General features: G+C 38.4%; 1 protein-coding gene across 2 annotated transcripts; it reads left to right on the forward strand.

Moving 5' to 3' along the window:
• Window positions 1–8,205: 8,205 nt before the first annotated feature.
• On the forward strand, window positions 8,206–24,982 carry CNOT6 (CCR4-NOT transcription complex, subunit 6). Of its 2 annotated transcripts, none has more exons than XM_010188647.1 (11): window positions 8,206–8,319; window positions 10,782–10,968; window positions 14,649–14,734; window positions 15,723–15,827; window positions 15,918–15,986; window positions 17,428–17,585; window positions 18,106–18,260; window positions 19,794–19,948; window positions 20,914–21,144; window positions 21,884–22,086; window positions 22,749–24,982. In XM_010188647.1, exons 1-11 carry the CDS (start codon window positions 8,208–8,210, stop codon window positions 22,959–22,961), a joined length of 1,674 nt encoding a protein of 557 aa, XP_010186949.1. In that variant the 5' UTR covers window positions 8,206–8,207; the 3' UTR covers window positions 22,962–24,982. The 2 variants fall into 2 exon arrangements, with proteins under 2 accessions (XP_010186949.1, XP_010186951.1); XM_010188649.1 differs by having other exon boundaries at window positions 8,208–8,319; window positions 15,723–15,812.
• Window positions 24,983–25,323: the final 341 nt, after the last annotated feature.

Here is a 25,323-nt window from a genome sequence, read left to right on the forward strand (position 1 = left end):
CACTTCTATGAACACCTAGTTAAGAAGGACAAAGAAACCTTAATTAATTTTGAAATACCTGCAGTTCAAAACTTAATAATGTGGTCTTAAAAATAAGAATTGACTGATTTTTGGACTTAAAATTTAAAGCCTGATCTAGTCAGTGCTATATAGTTCTGTAGTCTAGTCAAGTCTTCCTGATTTGAAAATAGCAAATACATCCTTTGACACTTACAGCCTAGTTGATCTGAACCAGCATGCTGTGCTTTGCTTAACGTTCAGGAGGGTTGTGTCTCCTTCTAGTCAGCTTTGGCTAGATCAAGGGTTTTGTAGAACTTTTACAGCTTTACATTTTTGTTTTTTTTTTAAAGAATATTAAATCATTTGTCAAATTCTGAGTTTTCTGTAGTATACTTTACGCAAAATCAAATAATTCATCTGATTCGTGTGATTATGTCCGGAATATGACTAACATGTATTGCCTTAGTGAGTATTCTGTATTTATTATTACATAGTTGTAATGCATGTTCACATCCCACAGCATTATCGAAGTCTAAAAAAAGAGGATGGATAATGTGTGGTTTTGTATTTGCAGTCACGTAAAATTTAGTTTTAGAAGTCCTCCAAGTACAGTGAAGAAGCATTACATCCCTGATGAAGCCATTAAATCTTAATATGCTTACAGCCCCTAAAATGTGATCCTAGCAAGTGAAAAGCACTTGGAATGAATGAATTGACTTTGTGTTAACTCGACAGCATTTTTAATTTTTTTAATTCAGATTATTCCAACACTAAGCTATAAATTGGGTTAAAGGGATCTTGACACTTTCCCACACGTTATAGCTGAGTCTCCTGGGGGCAGGGAGTGTTTCAGGGGTTGATCTTGTGCTGCTCCAGTTCTGCCTGTGCACACAGCTGTTCCGTGCGGTCCCTCCCCGCCACGGAAAAGGCTATCTTTAATTCACAGCATGTGTTCTGAAAGATTCAGGTGTTACCCTTTAGCTCATTTCCCAAACGGATTTTTTAGTCTTCTAAATTCTCTAGTTTTTTTTCATCTTCTTTTGTCAATACAATATACTGACTGTAAAAAAAATAAAATTTGAACAGCCTTTTTAAAATAAAGTGCCAAGATTGTTTGCGCTAGTCAAGAAATAGGTGTTTACCCAACAGATTTGATATTTACCTCAAAGTAGCATACTAGCAGAAAAAAAAATGTGTTTTCTTGCAACACTGATGTTTTCTTTGTGGGTATTTCAATAGAGCGATCTTGCTCACTCCTACCAAGTGAAAGGTATTTCAATAGATAAGCAAGTCCTCAAATTTCTGTTTATTCAGCATCAAAATATTTGTAATTTTAGTTCTAATATGCTTTAGTATGGATTCCTCTAATTTGAGGAAGCTTTAGTTTTTTAAGTTTTAATTTTTTGTTCCTTTCATGCGGTGGCTTACACCTGTATTTCTGAACTTTGGTTTATTTGCTTGCACAGTTGTGCATTGTAGCAAAACATAACCAGAAGCTGTATTTCATGGCAGGATGCAAGTATATTCCTCCATGTTATGATGTGTACCTGCTAGTGGTTGGAAAATCCGTAACTGTAGGTGTATGTTAAGTTGGTTTCTTTTCGTTAACAGTTTCAATTTAATATGTTCTGAATAAGACAGTGATAGAAGTAAGGCTGACATTACATTTGGAAGGATTTGTAGAAACAATATTGGGCCTACGGAAAAAAACACTTTGTTCTCTAGTTTAAGTTTTACGTCTTGGGGGTAGGTCCCCAAATAACTTTCAATAAAAAGTTTAGTTGAAGTACATTATGTTTACTTCACATGACACTTCCTTTAGCTGGGATGCATTGGGTACTTGCTTGCTTCCTTTCCTCACGGTGGTATCTTGCCTGTGAATATTTTTTCCATCATTTTTCGGTGTTAAGGTGATGATCTAGTTTGTTGCACATGCATTGGTGCAGACTGAGGACAGACAGAGCCATTGACTCCACTCATCATTTCAAGTGTGGGAGTTCTGCAGGGCCTGACCTCAATCATAAACCTCTTGAAGCTTCTGTTGCTTTTCTGTGAGGACACAGTCGTGGCACCTCGTCATCCCAGGCAGGGACAGTGCCCGTTTTTGCAGGGATGGTGCTTCATTTGCCTGTACATCGAGCAGAAATGTAATTAAATTCCCATAGAAATTCATAACTTGCTGAGTAAAGTGCCAGCAGTGAGAAGAAGGTGAAACCAGTAAGCTCGATTCGTTTTGGAAAAGCACTTGTATACAGAATGGGTATTGGGTCTTGGAGTGGGAATGAGCAAATCTTAAGGTTAATGGTAAAACCTGAAATACATCACTACAGAATTACTTTAAAGAATTTTAGTAGTTGTCTTTTAGATGTACTTGTGCTCCCTTTGAAGAGGGTCACTGTTTGGAGCTAAAAGCAGTAATTTGTTCATTCTCACATAGCTGAACAGCAGAGATTAACCCTTTGAATACAGGTTAACAGTTCTGATAAGCCTATACATTGCTAGAACTGCTGTAATTTTACGTTATCTGAAAAGCAGTGTACTTTGCCTTCAGTTAGGATTTCGGACTTTGTTCAGTGTTACTATTTAACTAATGCATGGCTGCGGGTAGTTGGAAGCAAGACTCTGCTTCCTGCTGTGCAAGAAGATTTTGGGTAGGTGTGGCCAGAAGGACAATTACGTTGTTGTCCTGGTTTTGATCCTGTAAACGGCTGTGCTGCAAATCCACACTTACATGGCTGTTATAATACAGGAAGCTAGGCTCCCTCAAGTATTTATTTTCCCCTCCTCCCCCTTAGCTTTCGGCCAATTTAATTCTCTTAACCAGCTCCTTTTGTTATCAGACAAAAGTCAGTGCTGATGCAAGAATGAAGTGGAAATACGTGATCCCGGCGAGGGAGGAACTGCAGCTTAGTTCTGCTTCACTGTAAAACCACAGTGCAAGTGGCTGGGGTGAGGAGGATCCTAAATTCACTTTGAATTCAAGACATATCAGTCAATTTAAAAAACACTTCTATTTGTGGGGAGAGTCATCGGAACCCATTTTCAAATGAAACTTTTTTCACTTTCAAGGTTAAAGGCACAAGGTTACAAATTAAGGGTCTGGGATGAGCTTCTAGTATTAGGGTTTGGAGAAAGAAAGATTTGTCTCCCAGATGCACTATCATTTTCTTAAAAAATCTTTGAGCAACTTAATTGTCTATGATTAATAGGAAGTACTGTAGATTGTATTCTAGCTTGCTATCTGTCAGCAGTCCAGAATTAATTTATTTGGTACGACTGTACTGCACTGATAAATAGAAAGTTACTGAAATTGTCTTGTTACTTCAAACTTTGTCAGATCTAGAGTTGTATGGTTTATCCACTGTTTTTAATTAAAGTAGCAAGAAGTTTGACTAATTCTGCACTTGATCAGGTGTGGTGCTACTTTGTTTACTCCCCCTTCCTGGCTGTCTTCTGACCTACATCAGCTTGTTAGTGATGGGTAACATCAGGGAAGGGTGGGGGAGTCAAAAGTAGTAATCAACATGTGTCAAGAGATTTCAAAAGCAGAGTTGTAATACTTCAGCATAGCTGTCTTGAGGTATTTCTAAAAGTACTCACATATTTGTAAATGCTGCTTATTAAGTATTGAAATCGTTATTTCAGAATGGTTGATCAGATAAAGTTGCATCTGAACATTAACCGCTGCTCTCGCTTGTTCCTTGTTTTATGTGAAGTTTCAGAATTCACGTTTTCTTGGCCTAGTTTAAATTTTGAGATGCAAGAAGCCTGTGTTTCTAGGAGAGTTTTGTAGCAATCCCGATACCTACATTTATAGCAAAGCTAACACTATAAAGGATTGATAGTACTTGGCCTCTAGGAGTTGTCTAATTTAATTTTGAAGTAAAGGTAGTTTCTCTGTAGTACTATAAGAAAGCATTTCAGGAAAGGAAGAACTGCTGTAGTATTTGTTAGTAGTTGGTTTTTTAGAAAACACTTACTGCTTACTCTCAAAAAAAACTACTCACCTACCTATTTTGATTAAATCCTTCTCCCCACCATCTTCTGATTTCATGAAAATGGCAGAAGGGAAGGACAGGAAAAAAGTCACTGTCTTCCCTGCCCTGTCTCTCAGAGCAGTTTCCCCAGACTATCATCTCTCCATTTTAGAGGTGTAACTTATCAGTAGTTTACATGGTGATCTGGAGCATTAACTACTTCATAGCCCAGCTTCCACACACCTAACCAAGAAGACTTACCATTTAGAGGTCTCACTGGGCAGTGGCTTGAGCTCTCTTCATTCTTTACCTAGCAGCATGGCTAAAACAGCTTCTCCTGTGGGCAGCTCTTTCTTTTCTAGGCCACCAGCTCCTCCTGACACCGTACCCCTGATAGCTCTGGTGCTGTGGCTGTGAGTGCTCCTCAGGAGCAGAGCAGTAGCCATTTCATAGCACAGCCACCCACTCACAGGGCTGCTAGTGATCATGCTCTTGTCCAGGAAAGGTCTCTAAAACACGACCTGGCTGCTCCCCACCTGCCTGCACTCAGTGCTTTTATCTGCAGACAGGCAGCTGTCAGTACAGGTGCACCTCAGGCTGTGGACATTTGGCTTTGTCTCCGTGCTCTGTTCCTGAGTGAAGCCAGAGCTCCATCATCTCCCTGCTGTGTAAGCCAACTTTGTCAGCTCTTCTTCTAACAGGTTGCCCTCCCTTGAGTTCACGACCTTCAGTTTTTTCTTCTTTTCTTTCTTATCCTCATCATTGTTGCCCAGCACCTTTCCCTGAAGGTCTGGCCTGCCCCTGCTCTGCCTTGCCCTCCCCTACTGCATTCTCAGTGCCCTCTGTGCAAATGAGGGCTTAAACCTGTCTACACTGGAGACTTGAGATCCAGTTCCCTGTGTCAGACCCTTTGCACTGTTGATCTCAGCGGCCTGGTTTAGCTCAGTCCTCTGGGGTGAGGAGTGCTTATTCTGTGTTGGGACTAAACGACCTGGGGTCAGCCACACTCCTCTTGAACTCTCAAGCTCTTCTGTCTTTACAACTACTTAAATAACAATTTTTGTAACCTGGTACAAGAGAGTAAACAATTCATTTGCATTCAGGTATATTTAAGTGTCCTCTTCATTAAATTTGTATAGGGTGTGTTCTGGAAGTCTGTGTCATACCTTTGTTTATAAAGATTTTTCTCCTTTATGAATTTAACTTACTGCATGAGGTAACAGCCTAATACTCGGTGGTGCTTTCCACCATCTGTGTTGGTGTAACTGAAAGTTACAGGTGGTGTAACCTCTCTTGAAAGTGATCATCATGATAGTTTAAAGCTGCAGTTACCAATGACTTTAAGGTTTTTCAACACCATTTTATAGCGCTTACTTAAAATTGCTTTAGTCTGAGAAAACTCTAGCGCTTAATCTGATGTTTACCCCAGCTTTTACATTTAGCTGTCACAGCTCAGCAGGCTCTAAATTTGGATTTGGGGAGGTGGAGAAAAGAGAAGAGACAGCGACTTGTAGAAGAGACCGATTTTCTTGTACTACTCCATTCTGTGAAGTTTTGAAATGCAGTTCAAGGTATTGCACTTGTGCTTTATGATGGCCTGTGAAATACAGCCCACATTTAGCCTGACTGTCAGATCCCGAGAAATCTTGAGCTCTGTGTGATGGCTGAAGATGCGCCAACGCTTGGCGTGACAGTGTCCTTGGTGCTCTGGTGTGGCCAATGCCAGTGACGCTGCCGCTCACCAGCAGCTCCTCCAGCTGGGAGGCGCTCCTGAGGGAGAGCAGGGTCACCAGGATCCAGTGTTAAAACCTCAAATTCTTAAATCTCTAATTGTTTTAGCACACATTAACAAAACCCGCTGGAAAAGTGTGTCATCCTCTTCTGGTAGCGAGGAGCGCTACGCTGCTGGTACCAGCAAGGCTGTTAATTAGTGCATGTGATTGAGCGTGCTCTGGGGAGCCTGCGTTTCTGTACTGAATGAGATTTCTGTCTCCAGTATACCTGCTTCGTTTCGTGAAAAATTGGAACGTATTTCTTAATTTGGGGAGCTGCAAGGAAGAGAAGGCATGAAATGACTAAGGAAGGTAAACGTTTTCTGACAAACTGGGACATTCCTCTGTGGCATTGGTCTTTGTGAATTCTAGATAATTATGTACAGCAACTTCAAAAGGAGATGCCCTATACATTACTAGTTGCATAGTTATAGCAGAGAGAAGTTACGCTTTTACCTTTCTGGCAGTTATAATCCTGTCTTATCTCCTTTAATTAGCTTAGTTTGAAGAAGAAAGCGTTACACTTGGTGATTCCAGTACCCTGGGTACCCAAGTGTCTTCATTCTTTAAGGAGCTCCACCCAGCTGCTATTTATAACCTCACCCTTTTACCCACAATTCACTTTTAAAGGGGAATTTCACTGCAGAAAGCTGTTTTTGACCAGTAGTGGGACTGGGGAAGGGAAGGGGGAGTGGGAAATAGTAAAAAAGCTTTTGTGTTAAAGTAAGCATGTGATGCCTAAAAGCTTTGTTTTAATTAAGATGTGTCAACAGCTGGAAGTTGTTGGTTTGGGTTTTTGTGGGATTTTTGGTGGTGTTTTTGTTTGTTTGTGGTTTTGTTTTGGTTTGGGGTTTTTTGTTTGTTTGTTTTGGGTTTTTGTTTTTGGGTTTTTTTTGTGTGGGGGGGTGGTCCTGTTCTTTTTTTTAAGGTGTAGAGTAAATGTTTTCCAGTAAATTCAATAAACAGAGAATAAGCCTGGTTGATAGTGCAGTTTACTAACAGTTATTCCTTGTTTATTCTCTACGTAATTATAACACTTTTGTAGTACATTCACTTTGTCCAGGGATAAGAAAAAAAATAAAAAGCTTTAAAAGCCCTAGTAGGTAGGTGTGCTCGTGATTTTGACCAGTGTAGCCTCTTCTTTATTGCATGTTTTTGGGTAGTATTATGATATTGCTGTAATGTATTTTCCTTAATCATTGCATAACATGCTTGTAATGTGTTTGTAAATGTGATTTGTGCCAGCAGTATTTAGTTCCTCTATTTCATAGACATAATTTTGTAGCTTGTTGCTTATGTCTTTCTGTATATATTTGGATGTCAAATCCAAATGGTGAAATTTTTGCTATGAAATCTCTTAGTTATAAATAATGCCATGCAAAAACTTTACTCTTACTTCAGATAAATGTGATTTATATTGGAATTCTTATGTAATTTGAAAACACTGAACTAACTTGTAAATTAATATAGTATTGATTTATTTATTTAAAATATATGCAAGCCTGTTTTCTTCTTAAGCTGACTAAAACCCAGAGGAGAGCTGCCTCATGGTACAAGGAGGCTTATGGCATAAGGGTTTAGTACAGAGCCAGGAATACTCTTTTTCTTCTTTTAATTTCTTCTCTTGGCAGAGGGAAAGTATAAATATGTTGATGTACAGGAAAGCTGGAAGGGGGGTTTTTTTGAGAGGAAGGAGTTTTTGGAGAGGAATTTTTGCCACTTCTCTCTCACAGTCCATGATTGGGTATGGTAAAAATAATACAATAAATTTAAAAAAAATGGTTTTGGTAAATTTATCAGGACTGACATGAAAGAGAATAAGAGAAATGGAGTTACATTTCACTGTTAAACACCTGGTGAAGAAAGACGTAGAAATGTCTGCCTCAGGTAGAATACTTGCAGTGTGAAATGGGTAGGGTGAGGGTTGGATTAAAAGCTCTTGTTTGCAGACTTAAAGAACTGAAGATCTTTTAAAAATCTTCATTCTCTTCTTGGATACTGAGTTGTGTGAAACGTTGAGAGTTGCAGTAAGCCTGGAACTGATAAAGAGTCAAGGTTATTAGTAAGTGTTTTCTTTATTGTTTGATGGGGGTGATCATCACTTTTTGAAGGTTCCTGCAGGAACCTGCGGCAGGATGGATTGATTTAAGGACACAGTGAAAAGTGGTGGGACACAAATGTTTATGTTGGTCTGCAGATTTTGTTACATTATTGGATGGGGGGTTAGGCTGTTGTCTGCCATTGTAGGAGTGTCGAGAATTGGTGTTCTTCTATTTTACAGCAGTTTTTCCTAATCAGTGAAGTTTGTGTATGAGCATGGGTTATCTTTCTCTGAAGTTCTGAAAAGGATTAGGAGTGAACATCCAATATGAAATTTAACTGAAACGGAAATTACATTTTAAAGAATTCTTAGTATATAATACCTTAATTCATGATTTGCCTTTTTGTCTCAACAGGAATGACCAAGGAAAAGTACGATCCACCTGATCCACGGAGGATGTACACAATTATGTCCTCAGAGGAAGCAGCCAATGGAAAGAAATCACACTGGGCAGAGTTGGAAATAAGTGGTAAGAAATTGAGGAATGGTCCTGAGTTACTCACTCATTGCAACTTCAGAGTAGCCGGTGGAATACGGGCTTGGGCAAGTCTGGAGAGGAATTTCCTACCTTGAAGGGAGCCAGTAGCTGCCAGCCTCTGGGTGTGTCAAGGGAAGAGGTTGGGTTGGGATAATGTAGGGAGCTGTAGGAGAGGTAAGTTGAGGCAGCCGGGGAGTCCTAACATGTAGGAAAGTTGGGAAGATGAGCGTATGGATGAGAGCTCTTTGGGTTTTAAGAAGATGGGGTGGGTGAGAGCATAGATGTAAGATCTGATTTGTCGAGAAGAGGTTGATGTTGGGGATGATATATAGACATATGCTGTTACTTTTAAGTAATGTCACAACTGTGTTGGAATAGTCCATGACAGTACAGTTCCTACTGAAGGAGAAGTTTTCAGTTCAAAAGCAGTGGCAAATCTTTGCCCTGTTCTTGAGGTTAAGAAGAAAAAAAAATAAATTAAAAAGATCCTCCAAGAACTGCACTAGCTTTGAGATACTGCTTGACTTTTGGATCTTTGCCTGAAAATAAGATAATGCTCAGAAGTCGTAAGTGTGAATTCCAACGATGTGGGTCACCAGTCTCCCTTGAATTGTAAATTCTGATTTTGCTACATAGTGTGTTTACAAGGAAAGCGGAGCAAACACTTTAAGAATTTGAAAATTATATTGTGATGTTGTAAATTTAGGCTGAAATTTTGCTTAAAAATGGAAGTTCTTTAAGAGTCTGCAAAACTTGCTATGTGGTATTTCTAAATGACTGTCCAATAGAGAAATTTATGGAAGGAAGAATACACATAGAGTTCTTTGAATTGTGAGGAGTCTTTCCATCCGGATCATTGAACCTGTGTCTTGCTTCAAGTGCCACGTGCCTTAACATGTGAATGGCATTCTTTACTTGAAGGTTACAGCTGCAGAAACCTAGTTAAATGCTGCTTCAGGAATCAGTGTTACGTATCAGCATTAGGCTTGGATATCCACTTGGACATCTGCTGCCTCTGTGTGAGGAATTACATTAAGTGATGGCTCTCTCCTTTCCTTTCATGCCTGATAATCTCACTGTAGCCTGGTTCCAGCCAAGAGAGGGGCAGGTAGTGAAGAAGGTGGATCAGTGATGTTGGTTGGAAATCCTTTCAGCTACAGGGTTTCTTTGATCACAGTCACCTGTTTGTACTGGGGGGGAGGGAGGGATTTTAATTCCATTTTAAAAAAGCAAAGAATTGTTGATTTGTACTTAAAGCCTTTCAGAAGATTTCTTAATGAGCATTACAGTAGCACAAATCCTTTAAGAAGTGCATGCATTTACCTTGCAAAATAAATTTTTACAGTATTTATGTTTTATTAATGTTCACACAGTCTTTTCCTTGCAAAGTACTTGGTCAACTAATACAGAAAGCCACAAATGTTTTAACTGCTCTCATATAAATCACTGAGCTTTTTCACTGAAGGCTTTCTTATGCCACTCACTTTCTTATAGCTCACTGGAAATGATACCTGTATTAAACCTTCTGTTACCAGGAGCTGAGGCCCAGATACCCATGTATCACAGTAGCTTTCCTCAGGCACTAAATATGACTTCCTTTATTTTGAAGAAAATAATTTAAGGAAAGGAATTATAATGTGTTTATGTTGGTATAATATTAACCAGACTATTTTTAATAGTGGTGAGTCACAGTAGAGTTTTTAAAGGCTGTCACAAATAACTTTTTGCCTTGGATGAACTGGTATTATTACTCTTCTGATGCTTCTGGTACAGTGAGAGGACTTCTGTAAAAGAAAAAGGATCCACTCCTGGGCAGGAGAAATCTTGGATAGAAGGAATGTTTTGAGACCTTCTGATGATATTTCACATTCCTTACTTGCAGAAATGTAAAAATCTTGATTCTGTCACACAAATCCATGTTTCCATCCTTCAGTTTATACAAAGATCATACCATTTTTTAAAAATATCTGGCAATAGTTTATGCAGCTTTTAGCTGAATGCCAGATGGAAATCCATGTTCTCAACTAAGCATTTTAGTCACCCTAAAGATAGTGCTTCTATCTGTTCTTGGCTGGATTAATGCCATAGAATATAGATTTTTTTGGTTTGAACAATGTTACACAGAAATAAGAGGCAAATATAAACGGTAGTTGAAAACCATCTCTTTCTTACACTTATGTTAATTATTGTATTCATGGTCAGTTAGTAAATGTGTCTCATTTTGTATGGAAGTTAAGAAAAAGAGATGTTTAAACCTTAAGTATGGATTGGAAAAAAACAACCTAAGCATCCCTGGCAACACCTTGCATTGTCTTACACACTGCTGAATTTTTGATTTATAGAATCGGCGATAAATGGACTTTTCATTGAATAAAATAATAATAGTTAAATAAACACAACAAAATACCCAAATATTTAAATGTTCTATTTTCCTTTGTACCTTCCTTCCACAGGGAAAGTGAGAAGCTTAAGTTCATCATTGTGGACACTGACCCATTTGACAGCTTTGCATCTCAGTGACAATTCCTTATCCCGTATTCCTTCAGACATTGCCAAGCTTCACAATCTGGTATATCTGGACCTGTCCTCTAATAAAATTCGCAGTCTACCAGCAGAGCTCGGAAACATGGTGTCACTCAGGTATGGACATTTCCACAGGAGTTAAAGTTGTGCTTTTGGTTAAATTTCAGCATAACTTTTACATTCCAGTAAATGAAAAGCATAAATAAATTCCCCCTCCTTAATTTTTTTATCTGTCTCCCTGAACACGTGGTGTGGTCTGTGCAGCCGTGAGCTCCTGCTCCCGTGTGTGACAGTACAGACTGAGGTTCAGAGTGCTCAGTTTGATGGCAGTCACTCATTGTGTGTTTTTCCAAGTCGGGTTTCCGCTCTCATGCATCTCTTTCCAGACTCTGTTACACATCTTTTCGTGGCGTTTTTCTCTAAGACATACTGATGCACAAAAAAATTGCTTTTAACTCACAGTAAGATAGGAAAAAGGTCAGATTAAACATTCATAATCATGCTAACTCCTTTTTTTGGTCTTTATTTATCTTAAGTAATTATTATAACTGCATTCTTGTGCAAACTGGGGAGGAAAAAAAATGCACTTTTTTTTTTTTCCCTCTCAGTGTTACAGTGCCAAGATGTGCAAAGTTTGCATGGAGTAATGCCTCCTTTTGGAAGTGAAGCACGAATAGCGATGCCTATTTAGATTATAATTAAGGCTGCAGCATTTCACTTTGTAAAAACACCTTTTTGTAGATATGTAAGTTATTTATATAAGAGTAAGTATTTACAGGCAACATTCTTTCGCTCTTGAGCCAAAGACAGAGTCTTTCTGTAGGTTTATTAGACAGTTACCAGTAATTGCCTTCATTGCTTTTAGTTTTGAGGACATTTATGGACACCTTTCTCAAATCTTGAAAATGCTGAGTCTAAAAGTAATGAAACTGTTATTAGAAGTAAAGAAGAAGATAATAGAGAAATGGACTGCCAGCACAACTCTAATGAAACTGGAAGCAAAGCAAGTTTGCACACAAAAATATCAGTCATGGCATTTTCCTCTACTTTAGAAAAGTCCACTCTGTTGGGGAGGATTAAATGAGCTGATTAAATTGGTTCTAAAAGCTCAAATTCCAAGGCAGTTAAAGTCTCAACCTTGGAGGTGAGCAAAGGGACCTTGCTTTTTAGAACATAATTGGCAGCTCTGTTTCGCAGTGTGTTGTATAGTTGTTTTCAGCTGTGAAGTCATCTGTTCTAAAGAAAGCTTTGTGCTACTATTTAAATTAAAAACAGTTCATAGTAACAGGTTTCTGCCCTCCTTTATCCACTGCTCAGGTATTGTGAGCTAGTGATCCTAAATTTACTGGAATATTCTCAAATTCAGCTTTGTATTTCATTAGCATACTTTTATTTTCATCAGTCTTTTTCCTTCTAAAATATTGTAAGCGTAACACTGATGATGTGGAGTTAGCTTAGCATTGTGTAGTCGTCAGCAGTGTCAAAAGATACTGTGCCTTCTTCCCAACACTTTCCCCAATTTATTCTGGCTGATTCTATGAAGCTTCAGCTCTTCCAAGTCCGAAGTGTCTTCTGAGTAGAGAAGGCTAAATCTGAATGTGAAATGTGTAGCCAGAGTCTAGGATCGTGGTAGTTTTCTATTTGTGACCTAAACATAACACTTGAATCCAAATTTCTAGATGTTAATCCACTGTGCTCTCTGTGTCCTCAGTAATTGCAGCTGAGCCATGATTTCTTTTCGCTGGTGTGAAAGTGAATAAAAACCCCTTGGTGAATCCTACCCGATGGTGCTCTGCAGGTCTCAGCTTGCTGCAGATTTATGTTTCGGGCTGGCTCTTACTGCAGTCACTTCCCATAGCTTCTGGAAAGGTGTTCAAATGACCGCTAATGCAGCACAGAGCTGATGCCCTGAGCCACCAAAATCATTTGTACTCTCGTGAGAATTGAACAGGTCCTGCAGCTCCCACATCTGCAGCTCTGGGTTTGGTCTGTACAGCAAAGCTGGGTGAAGGCCCCATGCATCTCCTGTTTAGTGCAGGTACTTGAAGAAAGAGGTGTCAGAGCAATGAGATTTCTGATCTTTGTGGAAAGAGAAGAAAATAGAAACACTGGAAGATGTTATCTTAGAAATCTCAGCTGTAAAACACATTCTCTTGATATGCTTGAAAGACGTCGGGGGATTTGCTCTGTTTCCCTTTGCTGTGCAGAGGGGGTGGGTTCTGCGGAGGCAAAGATCACTAGAGAAAATAATTCTTTCATACAAGAGAGAAAGCGTAATGATACCTACTACTGTGCCGTTCTTTCCGCTCGGTGTTTTTCCTCTAAAAGAATTCAGTATATTTTTTTTGTAATTCATACATAACTTTTTTTAGACTTCAGCAGTGCTTTGAAAAACTGTTAGAGGGAGCAGTAACTTCCTAAAGAATGAACTAGTAGCTTTATAATGTCATATAGAAAATCATCCCTGAAAATAGTAGCCTTTACATCTCAAATGTCTATGGAAGTGCTGAGATGTTGATTTTTTAAAAAAAATGTTTTTAACATCCTCATCCTCTTTTCTACCTGCCATATGCCTTGTTCATACTTAGAAACCCTAGAATGACACAGTTGCCTTCTGAAAATACGTGCTTTTGTCTGTGGGATTTTGCACTGAAATAAACACCACCATTGGCTAGGTGTGCTGTGGTCTGGCGGTCGATTGAGCAATGACGTGGCATTTCTACATAACCCAGTGAAATAAAAAGGAAGTCCCCTCCTGTATCTTCGTCCAGTACTACACCCCCAGAGTGACTCTAAAACCAGCCACCTCACTTTTACCAAGGTTTCTGAATACTGAGTGAAATGGAGAGAATTTCTCAGGAAGTCCTTGTAGGGAAGGACCAGGTGGAGTTTACTTTCAAAATGCAAGGCTAGAAGAAGAGTTGTGTCTCTCAGCTTCAAATGCGGTCTTGTAGATCTCTAAAAGAGTTAAGGTAACTCTTGGCATCCAGGTTTCCGTTCTTTTTATTTTTCTTTTTATTTTTTTACTTTCTCCCTTTTTTCTTTTCCCAAAATACTTTACAAGTCCCTAGGCACCAATTTATAAACACTTGGAATTAGCAACTTTATGTTGCATATGGTGAGGAAAGTCTCCTCTGCTTAGATGGGAGTATGTTTAAGAAAGTGAAAGGCTCCTAATGAGTCCAGTTCTCTGCCCAGTTCATTGGGATATCAGAATTCAGGACATCAATTCTGTTCCTGTCTGCATGTTGGCTTTGTAAGTTAAAAAGCAAGTATTTTATCTTAAGACTGAAACTATGAACAAAAAACCCAAACAAAATGCCAAAAAACCCAAACAGAAAATCGCGGTTTTTAAATGGCTGTGGTAATGTCATAGCTCCAATCATACTGTGGTAATCCTGGATTTTTTGCTTATTTGTTTTCTGGGGTATAATTTCCCTTTAGTTGGCTTTAGTGATAGCTGAACTGTTTCATGATCTGGTTTGTCAGAGCTGTTACTGCTTCATTGCCTGCAGTTATTAGAGTATTTAGTTATTGCTGATGTATACAAAATTTCTGACTTGTTAAGATTAACTCACCAACCAGCTACTTTCCTCTGTACTTCAACGCAGTATGTGTTTTGTCTGTGTGTGTTTTGAGTACAGCAAGATTACCCTAACTATTGCTGTTTAGTCTTTGAGATTTTCAATATTGTGGTTTACTTGTACATTGTTTCTCTTTTAAACTTCTTGTATTACACTACTGAAGACAAATGTTTGTCTGTTTTCAGCCTTATATGATTCTTGCTCTGTCTACAGGGAACTACATTTAAATAACAACCTGTTACGAGTTTTACCTTTTGAGCTGGGAAAACTGTTCCAGTTACAGACTTTGGGTCTGAAAGGTATTACTGCTTTTTCTTGGTATCTGTGCTTTGTTCAGTGATATCGCTTCTGAGATGTAATGGTGATAGACTGCTAGTTCGTAAAGTGTTACCAAATAGCAATCTCAGATGTAGATACTTACTACACGTTTCTAAATACTGTTACTTGGGGATTATTTAACAAAAGAAAAAGAATGAGTTTGGCGAAGCACTCCACATACAAAGAGGTTTGCTTCACTTTCTGCAGAGTGAGAGGAAGCCTTCCTTTGCATGCAGGTTGGATACAGTGCTGCTTTACCTAAGAAATAGTCTGCAGTTAACTGTAGGTATCAGCTCCAACCAAAAAAGGAACATACTTTGTACTGCTGTAGGGTGCTGTGCTGTTTATGCAAGCAGCAATTTAAATCTTTTTCCAACTTTTTTTTTTCTCTGAACTGTATGGATTCTAGCTATAAAATTGCTGACCTTGGGGGAACTTGTGTCACAAAATCAGGAGAGCTGAGTGATGCAGTACCTCTAAACATTGTCTCAGAAGCCTGTTTTTCTCCCCCTTGAAACTTGATAATTGCAATGTGCATTCTCCATGAAAACTTACACAATCCGCTTATGCATTTGGCAGATGGTAGGCTCTCTACTCTGATATGACTGCAAATAAACCGATGGTGGATGTTCCACTCGTCGAGCAAAGCGAGCAGAGGTGGCTCCTGTGTTTGGCCTCGCCAGCTCTGCCTGTGTGTGGTCCCAGTTCTCCACCGCTCTCAGACCCAGCAGCTGCCCTTGGGGTGGGCGATCAGGAAGCAGACGCAGGAGGGGGGGAGCATGGTTAACGTCACTAGAGCTGTTCACACATCCAGTGCTTTGAGGGATTGGAGACCTGAGATTTGAGACCTCTAAGTAGTTCATAGTAGACGCAGTATCTTATCTCAGAGGGGCCAGCTTTAAGCACTGATACATAAGTTCATAATGGTTCTGTGTACCTCACTTAAAATTTCTGTAAATGCATTTGCAGGAAATCCACTGACACAGGATATTCTGAACCTTTATCAGGAACCAGACGGGACGCGAAGGCTACTGAACTATTTGCTTGATAATTTGGCAGGTACTGCAAAAAGAAGTAAGTGATCATTCCTAATACATTTATTTCTGCTATGTAAAATAAATGTGATTATCACTTCTTGTATCTCTGCTTTAAATGTTCCCATAGTTTCAACAGAACAACCACCTCCAAGATCTTGGATTATGTTGCAGGAACCAGACCGTACAAGGCCAACAGGTACTGTAACTATTTTTGTTATTTTTTGTTTCTTGTAAAAGCTGTGGATCTTTACTATTGGTTGAGAATTTTTTGGTGCTTAAATGAACCGATCACCTGCGCAGTGCTGCCCAGCCAGCTGAAGTAGTTCTGTCTCAACTGGAACGCCTGTTTCACATTTACCCACCTTTTACTTCTTTTTAATTAACTTCCTCCTCACAAGAATTGAAACTGTTGTCCACGATTAGTTAAACAGTTGAATTATAACAGTTGAATTGAACATTTGTTGAAGAATAAAAAAATGGAAGATCGTGAGCATGATTTTCAAAAAACATAGACTTTTTTTTCTTTCTTTTAAGTAACCAATATATCATCTTTGACTCAGCTCTTTTATTCCTGTTGAGGTTCAGGACGTGTTTACTCATTTTTTTTGTGCATGAATTTGTAAAATACATCCTTTTCTGTTTACTTGCACACCGAAAATCTGAAGTGTATTCCTCAATTATTGCAGTGTCCTCTCTTTCAAGACTGGTGCATGTTACTTTGCCCTGTTGATTTTATTAAGGCGGTTGCTTCAAAGGTCATGATGCTAATGCAGCTTGTCTTTTGCTGTCACCCATTTGTTTTCAAAATGCTGGGTTTGACCCCCAGTCAGCCTGAGGTTGTTGCCTCAATTTGCTAGACCTTCAAACTGTCTTGTTTTTTTTTTTTTTTCTTAGTTGTACTCCACCTCTGAGAGGAGCTCCCAACAAGCTTCCAAATATCTCATTATTACACTGCAAATTCCTTAGAGCTTTGTGGAAACAAACAACAAACCCCCAACAAAACCAAATATCCATGCTGCTGGGTTAGCTGTCAAGTTGTCCCAAATTGTCTCATTATTGCTCCTGTTCCAAATGAGTACAGAGGGTAGATGTTTCTTGTCTTTACACCTGAATGGTGAGGTTTCTGAGGTGGAAATGTTTGGGGTTTTATTTTGCCTGTACTTTTTTCATTGTGCGAAGGGATCCTTACCCTGCCTATGGATTTGCTACAGTTCACAGTGGTAATAGTTAAGAAAGATTTTAAATAATCTGTTTGAAGAGTTTGCAGACCTTTTGGATAGCAATTGTAAGTGTTCACATACACCGACCTTGTTTTAGGCTTTTCACAGTAAAGCACCACTTAGCATAAAGTACGTTTGTCTGCTATTTACGGCATAAACTATAAGGAGGGGGTTTGCGTTTTGTTTTGTAATTAAATGCTAGAAGACATCTGCCATGAATCCACACTTGTAATTTATGTTCTTAAGACTAACAATTATTTTTTTTTTAGTATAGATATGTGAACTGTGTTTTGATTGAAGTAAAGGAAACATGAATTGGTAAAATTTGCAGAAGTCAAAAGTGAAGAACATAGTTATATGTGGGGGATTTTTGTGTGTTAAACGTATAGGTGTGTAAGTAAAATTCTTGTTCTGCAGCCTTGTTTTCTGTCATGTGTTACAACGTACTCTGCGATAAGTACGCTACCCGGCAGCTGTATGGCTATTGTCCATCGTGGGCATTGAACTGGGAATACAGAAAAAAAGCCATTATGCAGGAAATCCTGAGCTGCAATGCTGACATCATAAGTCTTCAGGTAAAGGCGTGCTCTTATTTCTTTTCCTTTTCTATTCCCATGTGCTGGTTTCTCTACATTGAATGTATTTACGGTAAATGGTCTGTTTTCAAAACCTTCTGAAAACAAAAGAAAAAAGAAGTAGTGTTTAGAGCGTTATTTGTTGCTTGACATCAAAAGAATGCTTCTCAGCCCACACGGCTGGAATGTGAACCAGCAGCTGCTGATCAAAGAAATGTACGTGGGGGTGTCTTTGTGCCTGCGTGTGCATGTGGGGCTGTAATTGACACATTTTCAAATAAAAGGCTCGAGATAATCATAACTCTGGGGATCACAGAAGTTCATTTATATTTTCTTAAAATAGGAATATTTCTCTCAAATTTGCATTCTCTGATGTACTTGTTTCTTACTCTTTTTTTTCCTAAATCTAATTTGAAAGTGATTTACGCTTTCAAAGAGTCTAAATAACATCAGTCTTCTGTATTTTGTTATTAGTACATTCATGCTGTGCTGTCTTAACTGTGCTGTCTTAACTGTACAGGAGGTTCCAACGGAACAGTACTACAGCTTTTTCCTGGTAGAATTGAAAGAACGTGGCTACAATGGGTTCTTCAGTCCAAAATCTAGAGCTAGGACAATGTCAGAACAGGAAAGAAAACACGTTGATGGTTGTGCAATATTTTTCAAAACAGAAAAGTAAGTGATGTGTTTTGCAAAGCCTTCTTGTGTGTCTTATTCCCTTTCACATAATGTCTTAGGACAGTCTGCAGCTCAACCAGTATGGCATTGATTGCCTTTTTTGTAGCCATTCAGTGTTTCTCGTAGAGCGTTCCTAACATTACATAGGGTGGTTGGAGTTGTTCTGTGTGTAGCAATAGAAAATTTTACCTTGGAGTTTTGTTTAAGTTGAAGTTTTGCTCTGTGAGAGCAATGCAGATTAGGAGTTCACTAAATGATACCTGAGTTGTTGATTGTGTGTGTCCCATGAAAAATGAAACAAATGTCTTATTTTTTTGCAATGTGCCCTTGCGGCCAAGAAGACCAACGGCATCCTGGGGTGTATCAGAAGGGGTGTGGTTGTAGGTCGAGAGAGGTTCTTCTTCCCCTCTACTCTGCCCTGGTGAGACCACATCTGGAATATTGTGTTCAGTTCTGGGCCCCTCAGTTCAAGAAGGACAGGGAATTGCTTGAAAGAGTCCCGTGCAGAGCCACAAAGATGATGGAGGGAGTGGAGCATCTCCCTTATGAGGAGCGGCTGAGGCAGCTGGGTCTCTTTAGCTTGGAGAAGAGGAGACTGAGGGGAGACCTCATTCATGGTTATAAATTTGTAAAGGGTGAGTATCAGGAGGAAGGAGCCAGGCTCTTCTCAGTGATGTCCAATGACAGGACAAGGGGCAATGGGTGCAAGCTGGAGCATAGGAGGTTCAACCTGAACATAAGGAAAAACTTTTTTACTGTGAGGGTTAGAGAGCACTGAACAGGCTGCCCAGAGAGGTTCTCTGGAGACATTCAAAACCTGCCTGGACACGTTCCTGTGTGACCTGGTCTGGGTGATCCTGCTCTGGCAGGGGTTGGACTGGATGAGCTTTTGAGGTCCCTTCCAACTCCTAATAGTCTGTGATTCTGTGACTTTTTTTTGCTTCTTTTTGAGTAAAGGAATTGATGATCCCCAAAATTGCTGAAATAATGCCTCAGATAGCATTGACTGTTCGCTACATAAGCTTTCTGATAAAGCAAAAGACAGAGCACTTAATGTCACTGCTCACTTCTGAAAAAAAAGCCATGATTTAAGAGCTGCAGCACTTACTGGCTGTGTCATATTGTACTTGTACAACTGTTTACGTATGGGGGTACTCATTTCCCTTTCTCTTCCAGCTTCCCTTCCTTTGTGTCCACCAGTAAATTTTGATGCCATTTGACCCAGAAAAATGATCTAGCCGCTCTCTACTAAACCTTCATCTTGGAACTAGAAACTGGTGCAGAATTAGAAACAAGCACTCCTTTTCTATAGTGTTTCACTCTTTCTTGTATCTTTTAATTGGAACTAAGTTAGTATAAAATACATAAAAATTGCTTCGAAAACTATCCTTTGAGTTCAGTTTAGGATTTCAGTTGGCTGAGATTTTCACGTGATAAATGTGTTTGAGCTTTAATTAATAGGACAACTATCTGTAACATTTCCTCTTGTATCTGGCTGCTGAAAAAACATATATAATGTTTCTCTTTCAGATTTACTTTGGTTCAAAAACATACTGTTGAGTTCAATCAACTGGCTATGGCAAACTCAGAAGGTTCGGAAGCTATGCTGAACAGAGTTATGACAAAAGATAACATTGGGGTTGCTGTATTGTTAGAACTGCGAAAGGAATTGATAGAAATGTCATGTAAGTTCTGCTTGGTTTAAATTTTTGAATAGATTGTATTTTGTAAATGAAAAAATTACTTTTCTTATAGGAAACCAGAGAAACTAGGCTCTACAGTTGAGTATAACTTTGCACCTTGTATACTCAGACAGATTTGTCTCCAAAGAGGATTTGGGAAGAAGTCGTATTGCTTAAATGAATATTTTCTTTCTCTGCTTAGACTTTTTCACTTAAAGGATACAAAGACTTGAATTTGAGCTGTTTTTTGCTTGCAGTTATGTACAGTTATCAAAGACTCAGTCGGTGTTAATCACGTGTTTCTGGGTCATGTATCTACATCATGTTAGCTTGTTATTTTCTTCACTGTCATGCTTACACAACCTGCTTGTTCTGCCCTGTCATTCTTAATTTAGGAAGTGTAAATTGGCTTTATAGGTATCTCAGTAGGTACCCACTCAACCTGTGTTATGTTTATCCAAATGATATTTTATTAATTCAGATTCTGACAAACAAGCCTTTTAAGAAGCACTTCTAGTAAGAGAGGTAACATTTATAATGTGGGTAACTTAAAATTCAGAGCTCAGTGCCTAATAAGATGTGAGCAGTGCCTGTTTACCATTGCGACTGAGAAAGACTGATCTGACTCTTTAGAACTACACTATTTGCCCATCACTAGGATTATCTGTTATTTATGGTAGTTCACAATATTCTTAAATGTGTAAGTGCCACCTGTAACAGGATAATCTGTCTGTTAATGGTCTTGAATGTGAAACATAATTATTCCTAGTGCTTTATATCAACTAAATCACTTAGTAGGTACAAGAGGAGTTGTATGACCCTCTTAAACTAAATGGTATTAACCCTCTTCAGGTTACACTGGTATTTTATTTTATTTTTTCTTCCCTTCAAGCATGTTGTTTAAAATTCAAGAAGTAATGTTTTTTGTTGCTGGCCATGTAAAGTAAAGAATTGATTTTAAATTTTAGCTGGAAAGCCACCTCTGGGGATGGAAAAGCAGCTAGTTCTTGTAGCTAATGCACATATGCATTGGGACCCAGATTATTCTGATGTGAAGCTGGTTCAAACTATGATGTTCCTGTCCGAGGTAAAGAACATTATTGATAAAGCTTCTCGTAGTCTCAAACCTGGTGTTTCGGGAGAACTTGGAACCATTCCACTTGTACTGTGTGCAGATCTCAATTCTCTACCAGACTCTGGTAAGAGTTCTATTTCTTTTTTTTTTCTTTTTCAGAATGTTTCACGTGTGTAACAACTTAAATTTTAGGATCTCACTTTTTTGAAAGGAGTTTTCAGCTTAGAGAATACGTTGTTTGGTATCATAAGCTCTAAAGGTACCAAGAAAATGAAGAGAGAAGAGATAGAGCTCACTCTTTTGTGAGTGACCTTACTGCCTATGCAGTAGTATAGCTGTGTGTTGGTCTTTCAGAAGCATTGTCATTGTTATCTTACAATACAGGAATTGAAAGGAAGAAAATATCTTCCAAAAATAACTTGTCAGTCTGGCTTTGCAGCCTCTTTTCCGGAGAACTTTATCCGAAGCAGTGTTACAGAAGTTGCCTTTTTTGCAACATTTCAATCAAAGAACATTGAAAGCTGAAATTTGAGCCTAGAAAAGAAGAGAGGAGCAAGCTGCCTACCTGGCGCCTATAGAATTTGACTTCCACTTTTTCCGTCTTCCCCCCATCAGTCTGTTCCTAATGAATCTTCTAGATTTTTCTGAATAAAGTGTGTCTCATTTTGTTACATGTGCTCTTGACATACATACACATTGCCTTGAAATACCTTTTAAGAACAACGGCTGACTTTACTGTATATGTGTTAAGGTTTTGCTTTTATAATGCATAAGATTCCATGTATGACTTGAAATAATCTACATATACTTGTTTGCTGAATGCTTGTTAATACCTTTTTGTGTGTATGTGTCTCTCTTAATAGGTGTTGTTGAGTACTTGAGCACTGGTGGAGTGGAAACAAACCACAAAGATTTTAAGGAACTGAGATACAATGAAAGTCTTACTAACTTCAGCTGTAATGGGAAAAATGGAACAACAAATGGAAGAATTACGCATGGTTTCAAGTTGAAGAGTGCCTATGAGAACGGTCTAATGCCTTATACAAATTACACATTTGACTTCAAGGTAAAGACTTGGCTGATATTTTGAATTTTTTTTCCATTTTGAAGTTTAATTGATGTGGTTTTCCCTATGAAGTTTTTTAACAAAGAAGTTTAATCCATTTGGGTAGCTAACAGTGAATTCACCACGTTTATATTAAAATGTGGTGAACTAAAGTGCCCAACACTCAGAGTCTCCTAGAAGCTAAATTTTCTTTTCCTTGTTAGTAACTTGTAATAGATTTGCAAGAGTTGGGGTGCTGTTAACCTTCCCTGTGTATAGGCAGGTTTTGTATTTTAGTACCGCAGGCTAAATGAACAGGGGCACTCAAGCTGTCAGCTGCAAGGAATTTAATCTGTGTTGCTGCTGGAAAACTCTCAGTGCTCCATTGCTCAGGGGAAGCAAAGGTGGTACTTTTCAAAATTAGAGGAGGCGATATGAAGCTTTGTAGGAGGTTGGAAATCACAACCCACAAAAGCAGAGCAGAAGTCATACTTGTTCTTTTGTTTTCCTCATCTGCATTGAGCAGCCCCTGGGATACAGGAAGCAGAAGCCTCTGAAGTTGGGAGAAGGAGTGGTAGCATTTTAGTTTGTCGTAATACTGAGCTTACTTTTTGGTTTGGAGCAATACCTTGAGTCAGGAGTACATACCAATAATCAATTCTCTGTCTTGTCTTGTTTTTTAGGGTATTATTGACTACATCTTCTACTCCAAACCTCAGCTAAACATACTTGGCATTCTTGGACCTTTGGATCATCATTGGTTAATAGAGAACAATATAAGTGGTTGTCCACATCCACTCATCCCTTCTGACCACTTCTCACTTTTTGCACAACTGGAGCTTTTGCTGCCTTTCCTGCCTCCTGTAAATGGAATCCATCTCCCTGGCAGGAGGTAGTCAAGTACATTTTAGAGGGCAACCTCAATCTAACTTGTACAATTGTAAAATCTGAATATAGAGGAGTGAGGTATGGCCAACAGGGATTTTTTTTTTCTTAATAATCTTAATCTTAAATCTAATTATTTGCTAAAGACATAGTAAAAGCCAGGTGCTATCAACAGACACAATTCTGAGCCCAATATACTTTGTATACTGTTCGACAGCGATTGGTGCATTTGCACCTTTCTTTAATACGTTACAATTAACCTTCCTGTTTCTTTTATCCAACGTGACATTTTCATGCCTTGAAATAGGGAATTGTTATACAGTATATTCTCTTTGCACAGTTATCTGTAGCACTACTTTTTTGAGGCCAGTAGGAGCATTCACAGAACATTCTTCCATACTTCACTCCCTCCTTTTTCAGACTTGTTTGTAAAATATAGAATTTGAATTTAGCCTTTATTGATTGTATATGAACAACAGAACCTGATTTATGAGATTTTGTACTTTAAAAAAAAAAAAGAAAAAATCAGATTTGGAAAATGATTGTATTGTAAACTAAGGCTAAATTTTTATCTGTTTTCATGTGTTATAAAGGCCAGCTTGTAAAAGAGGTTGTCACAGGTTTTCTCTGCTAGTGATTTGCACTGTTAGGGTTTCATTAGCCCTTTTGTACTACTTTTTATGTTCAATTGAGAACATTGCTTTTAAAATCCAAACCTATAAAATCTTAATGTCTTACAGAGATAACTACATACATTCTGTTTATTTCTGATTTAAAAGAGAAAAGCATAGAGTTCTCGCAGAACAGATAAGCTAAGCAGTGAATATAAGACCTGTATGGATTGAAAGTTATTGCTGAAGTGTATACACTCAGATATTTTTCTCATCTCTAACTTTTGAAGTAAATTTTAGGGATGCTTGTGTACAGCTTCTTCATTTCTGTTTTAAATACTTCTCTCTCCACTGTGCCTGCTTCAATTTGTTCTCAACTAGCACTGCCTGTGCATGCAGAGAGATCCTGTGCATCCTCTTTTATTTTTTTAAATAATGTTAACACTTGTGAAAATTTTATGAAGATACTTTTGTATAAGCTGTGGCATCTCTTTTTCCTTTGTGAAGCATTGAATATCACACTTTTGGAACATGTTCAGGTTATGGGTACACAGTTTCTAGCTTCTAATACCCATGCACTGCTTCTTTCAGTGTCATTGCACAGTGCCCTTTTTCCCACCAAGAATTACTATCATGTGAATTCTCGTTTGTTTAAGTGAGTTCCTCAGTTTCAGAAAGTATAATTCCTTGAAGAAAAACAACCCGACCTTACATTTGCTATTGATGAAGCGGTGTAAAATAAAAGCATTTTCAATACAGGTCCCAAAGACAATTCATCAGACCATTTTTTAAAGTGACCAAGTCTGATTTAGAAGTGTCAAGCAAGACTGAAGTTATAGTGTACCCTCAGTGCCATTTGTGTCAGGAAGCCAAGTATATAACAGCTTACAAATTTAACTTGTCTATTTCTGTCCTAAAAGGGAGAATTTGTCATCTCTTTAAACTAATACAACTTGAATAATCAATGTAAAGAAAAAAAAAGGAGATAGAGAGCTTGGTCATAAACAGCTTTTGTTTCAGCTGCGGGCAGGGAAGCAAAAGGACACTGAGCATTAAGAGAAAACTTTCTAGATATTGTGAATTTTTTATATATATGAGAGTGGATTGGTAATAATGATTCAAAATTTTATTGAAAAGTAGTTGGCACATAAGCGTGCTCAAACCGTTCTGTTTTAAGCTGAAAGTAAAAATTGCAAACGGTTTGGTTCTGTAAAATGTACATTTTTAAAATTGCAATAGGAGAAATTTTGATCTTGAATCCTTGTCTGGGACCTGATCTCTTGGGGTTACTTTGTTTTGGTTTTAGTTGTGAAAACACCAAACATGTCCAGTTTATAATCAGTACATTGAAATGCTGGTAGTATTGCTGTAGTAGACTTAATGCGTAGTGTTACTTTTTTTCTGTTTGTTTTTTGGGGTTTTTTTTTGTAAAGTGTGAATAAAAGGTGTTTTACTCATGTTTCCTTAATGATGTCTTGGTAATGTACATCATGACAATTTCCAGTGACGATGAGCCAATTTAGCTTGTCAGACTGAGCAAACTATTTTTCTTTTCTGATTATCTGGATTGTGTAATGAGTCCAGAAAGCTTTACAGAAGGGGAAGGGAAGCACTTACTCATTTTGTATTTTTTAGAGGGGGATAATTTACTTTACTTTAATAGATGCTGGAGCTTGAGTGCACTTGTTAGATTCTAAAGGTTTGAGCTTTATCCAGTATGTGTTCTCCTGTATTGCTTAGTCTTAAAAAATATTTGAACTTA

This window comes from Mesitornis unicolor, unplaced genomic scaffold (genome assembly GCF_000695765.1).
Source record: "Mesitornis unicolor isolate BGI_N332 unplaced genomic scaffold, ASM69576v1 scaffold4457, whole genome shotgun sequence".
Classification (NCBI taxonomy): Eukaryota; Metazoa; Chordata; class Aves; order Mesitornithiformes; family Mesitornithidae; genus Mesitornis; species Mesitornis unicolor.

Excerpts from the sequence above, each read along its gene's own strand:
- CNOT6 (XM_010188647.1), top strand. The coding sequence starts at position 8,208 with ATGACCAAGGAAAAGTACGATCCACCTGATCCACGGAGGATGTACACA. Across the intron at positions 8,320-10,781 it reads GGCAGAGTTGGAAATAAGTG|GGAAAGTGAGAAGCTTAAGT; the intron begins GTAAGAAATTGA and ends TTCCTTCCACAG. Across the intron at positions 15,987-17,427 it reads AGACCGTACAAGGCCAACAG|CCTTGTTTTCTGTCATGTGT; the intron begins GTACTGTAACTA and ends CTTGTTCTGCAG.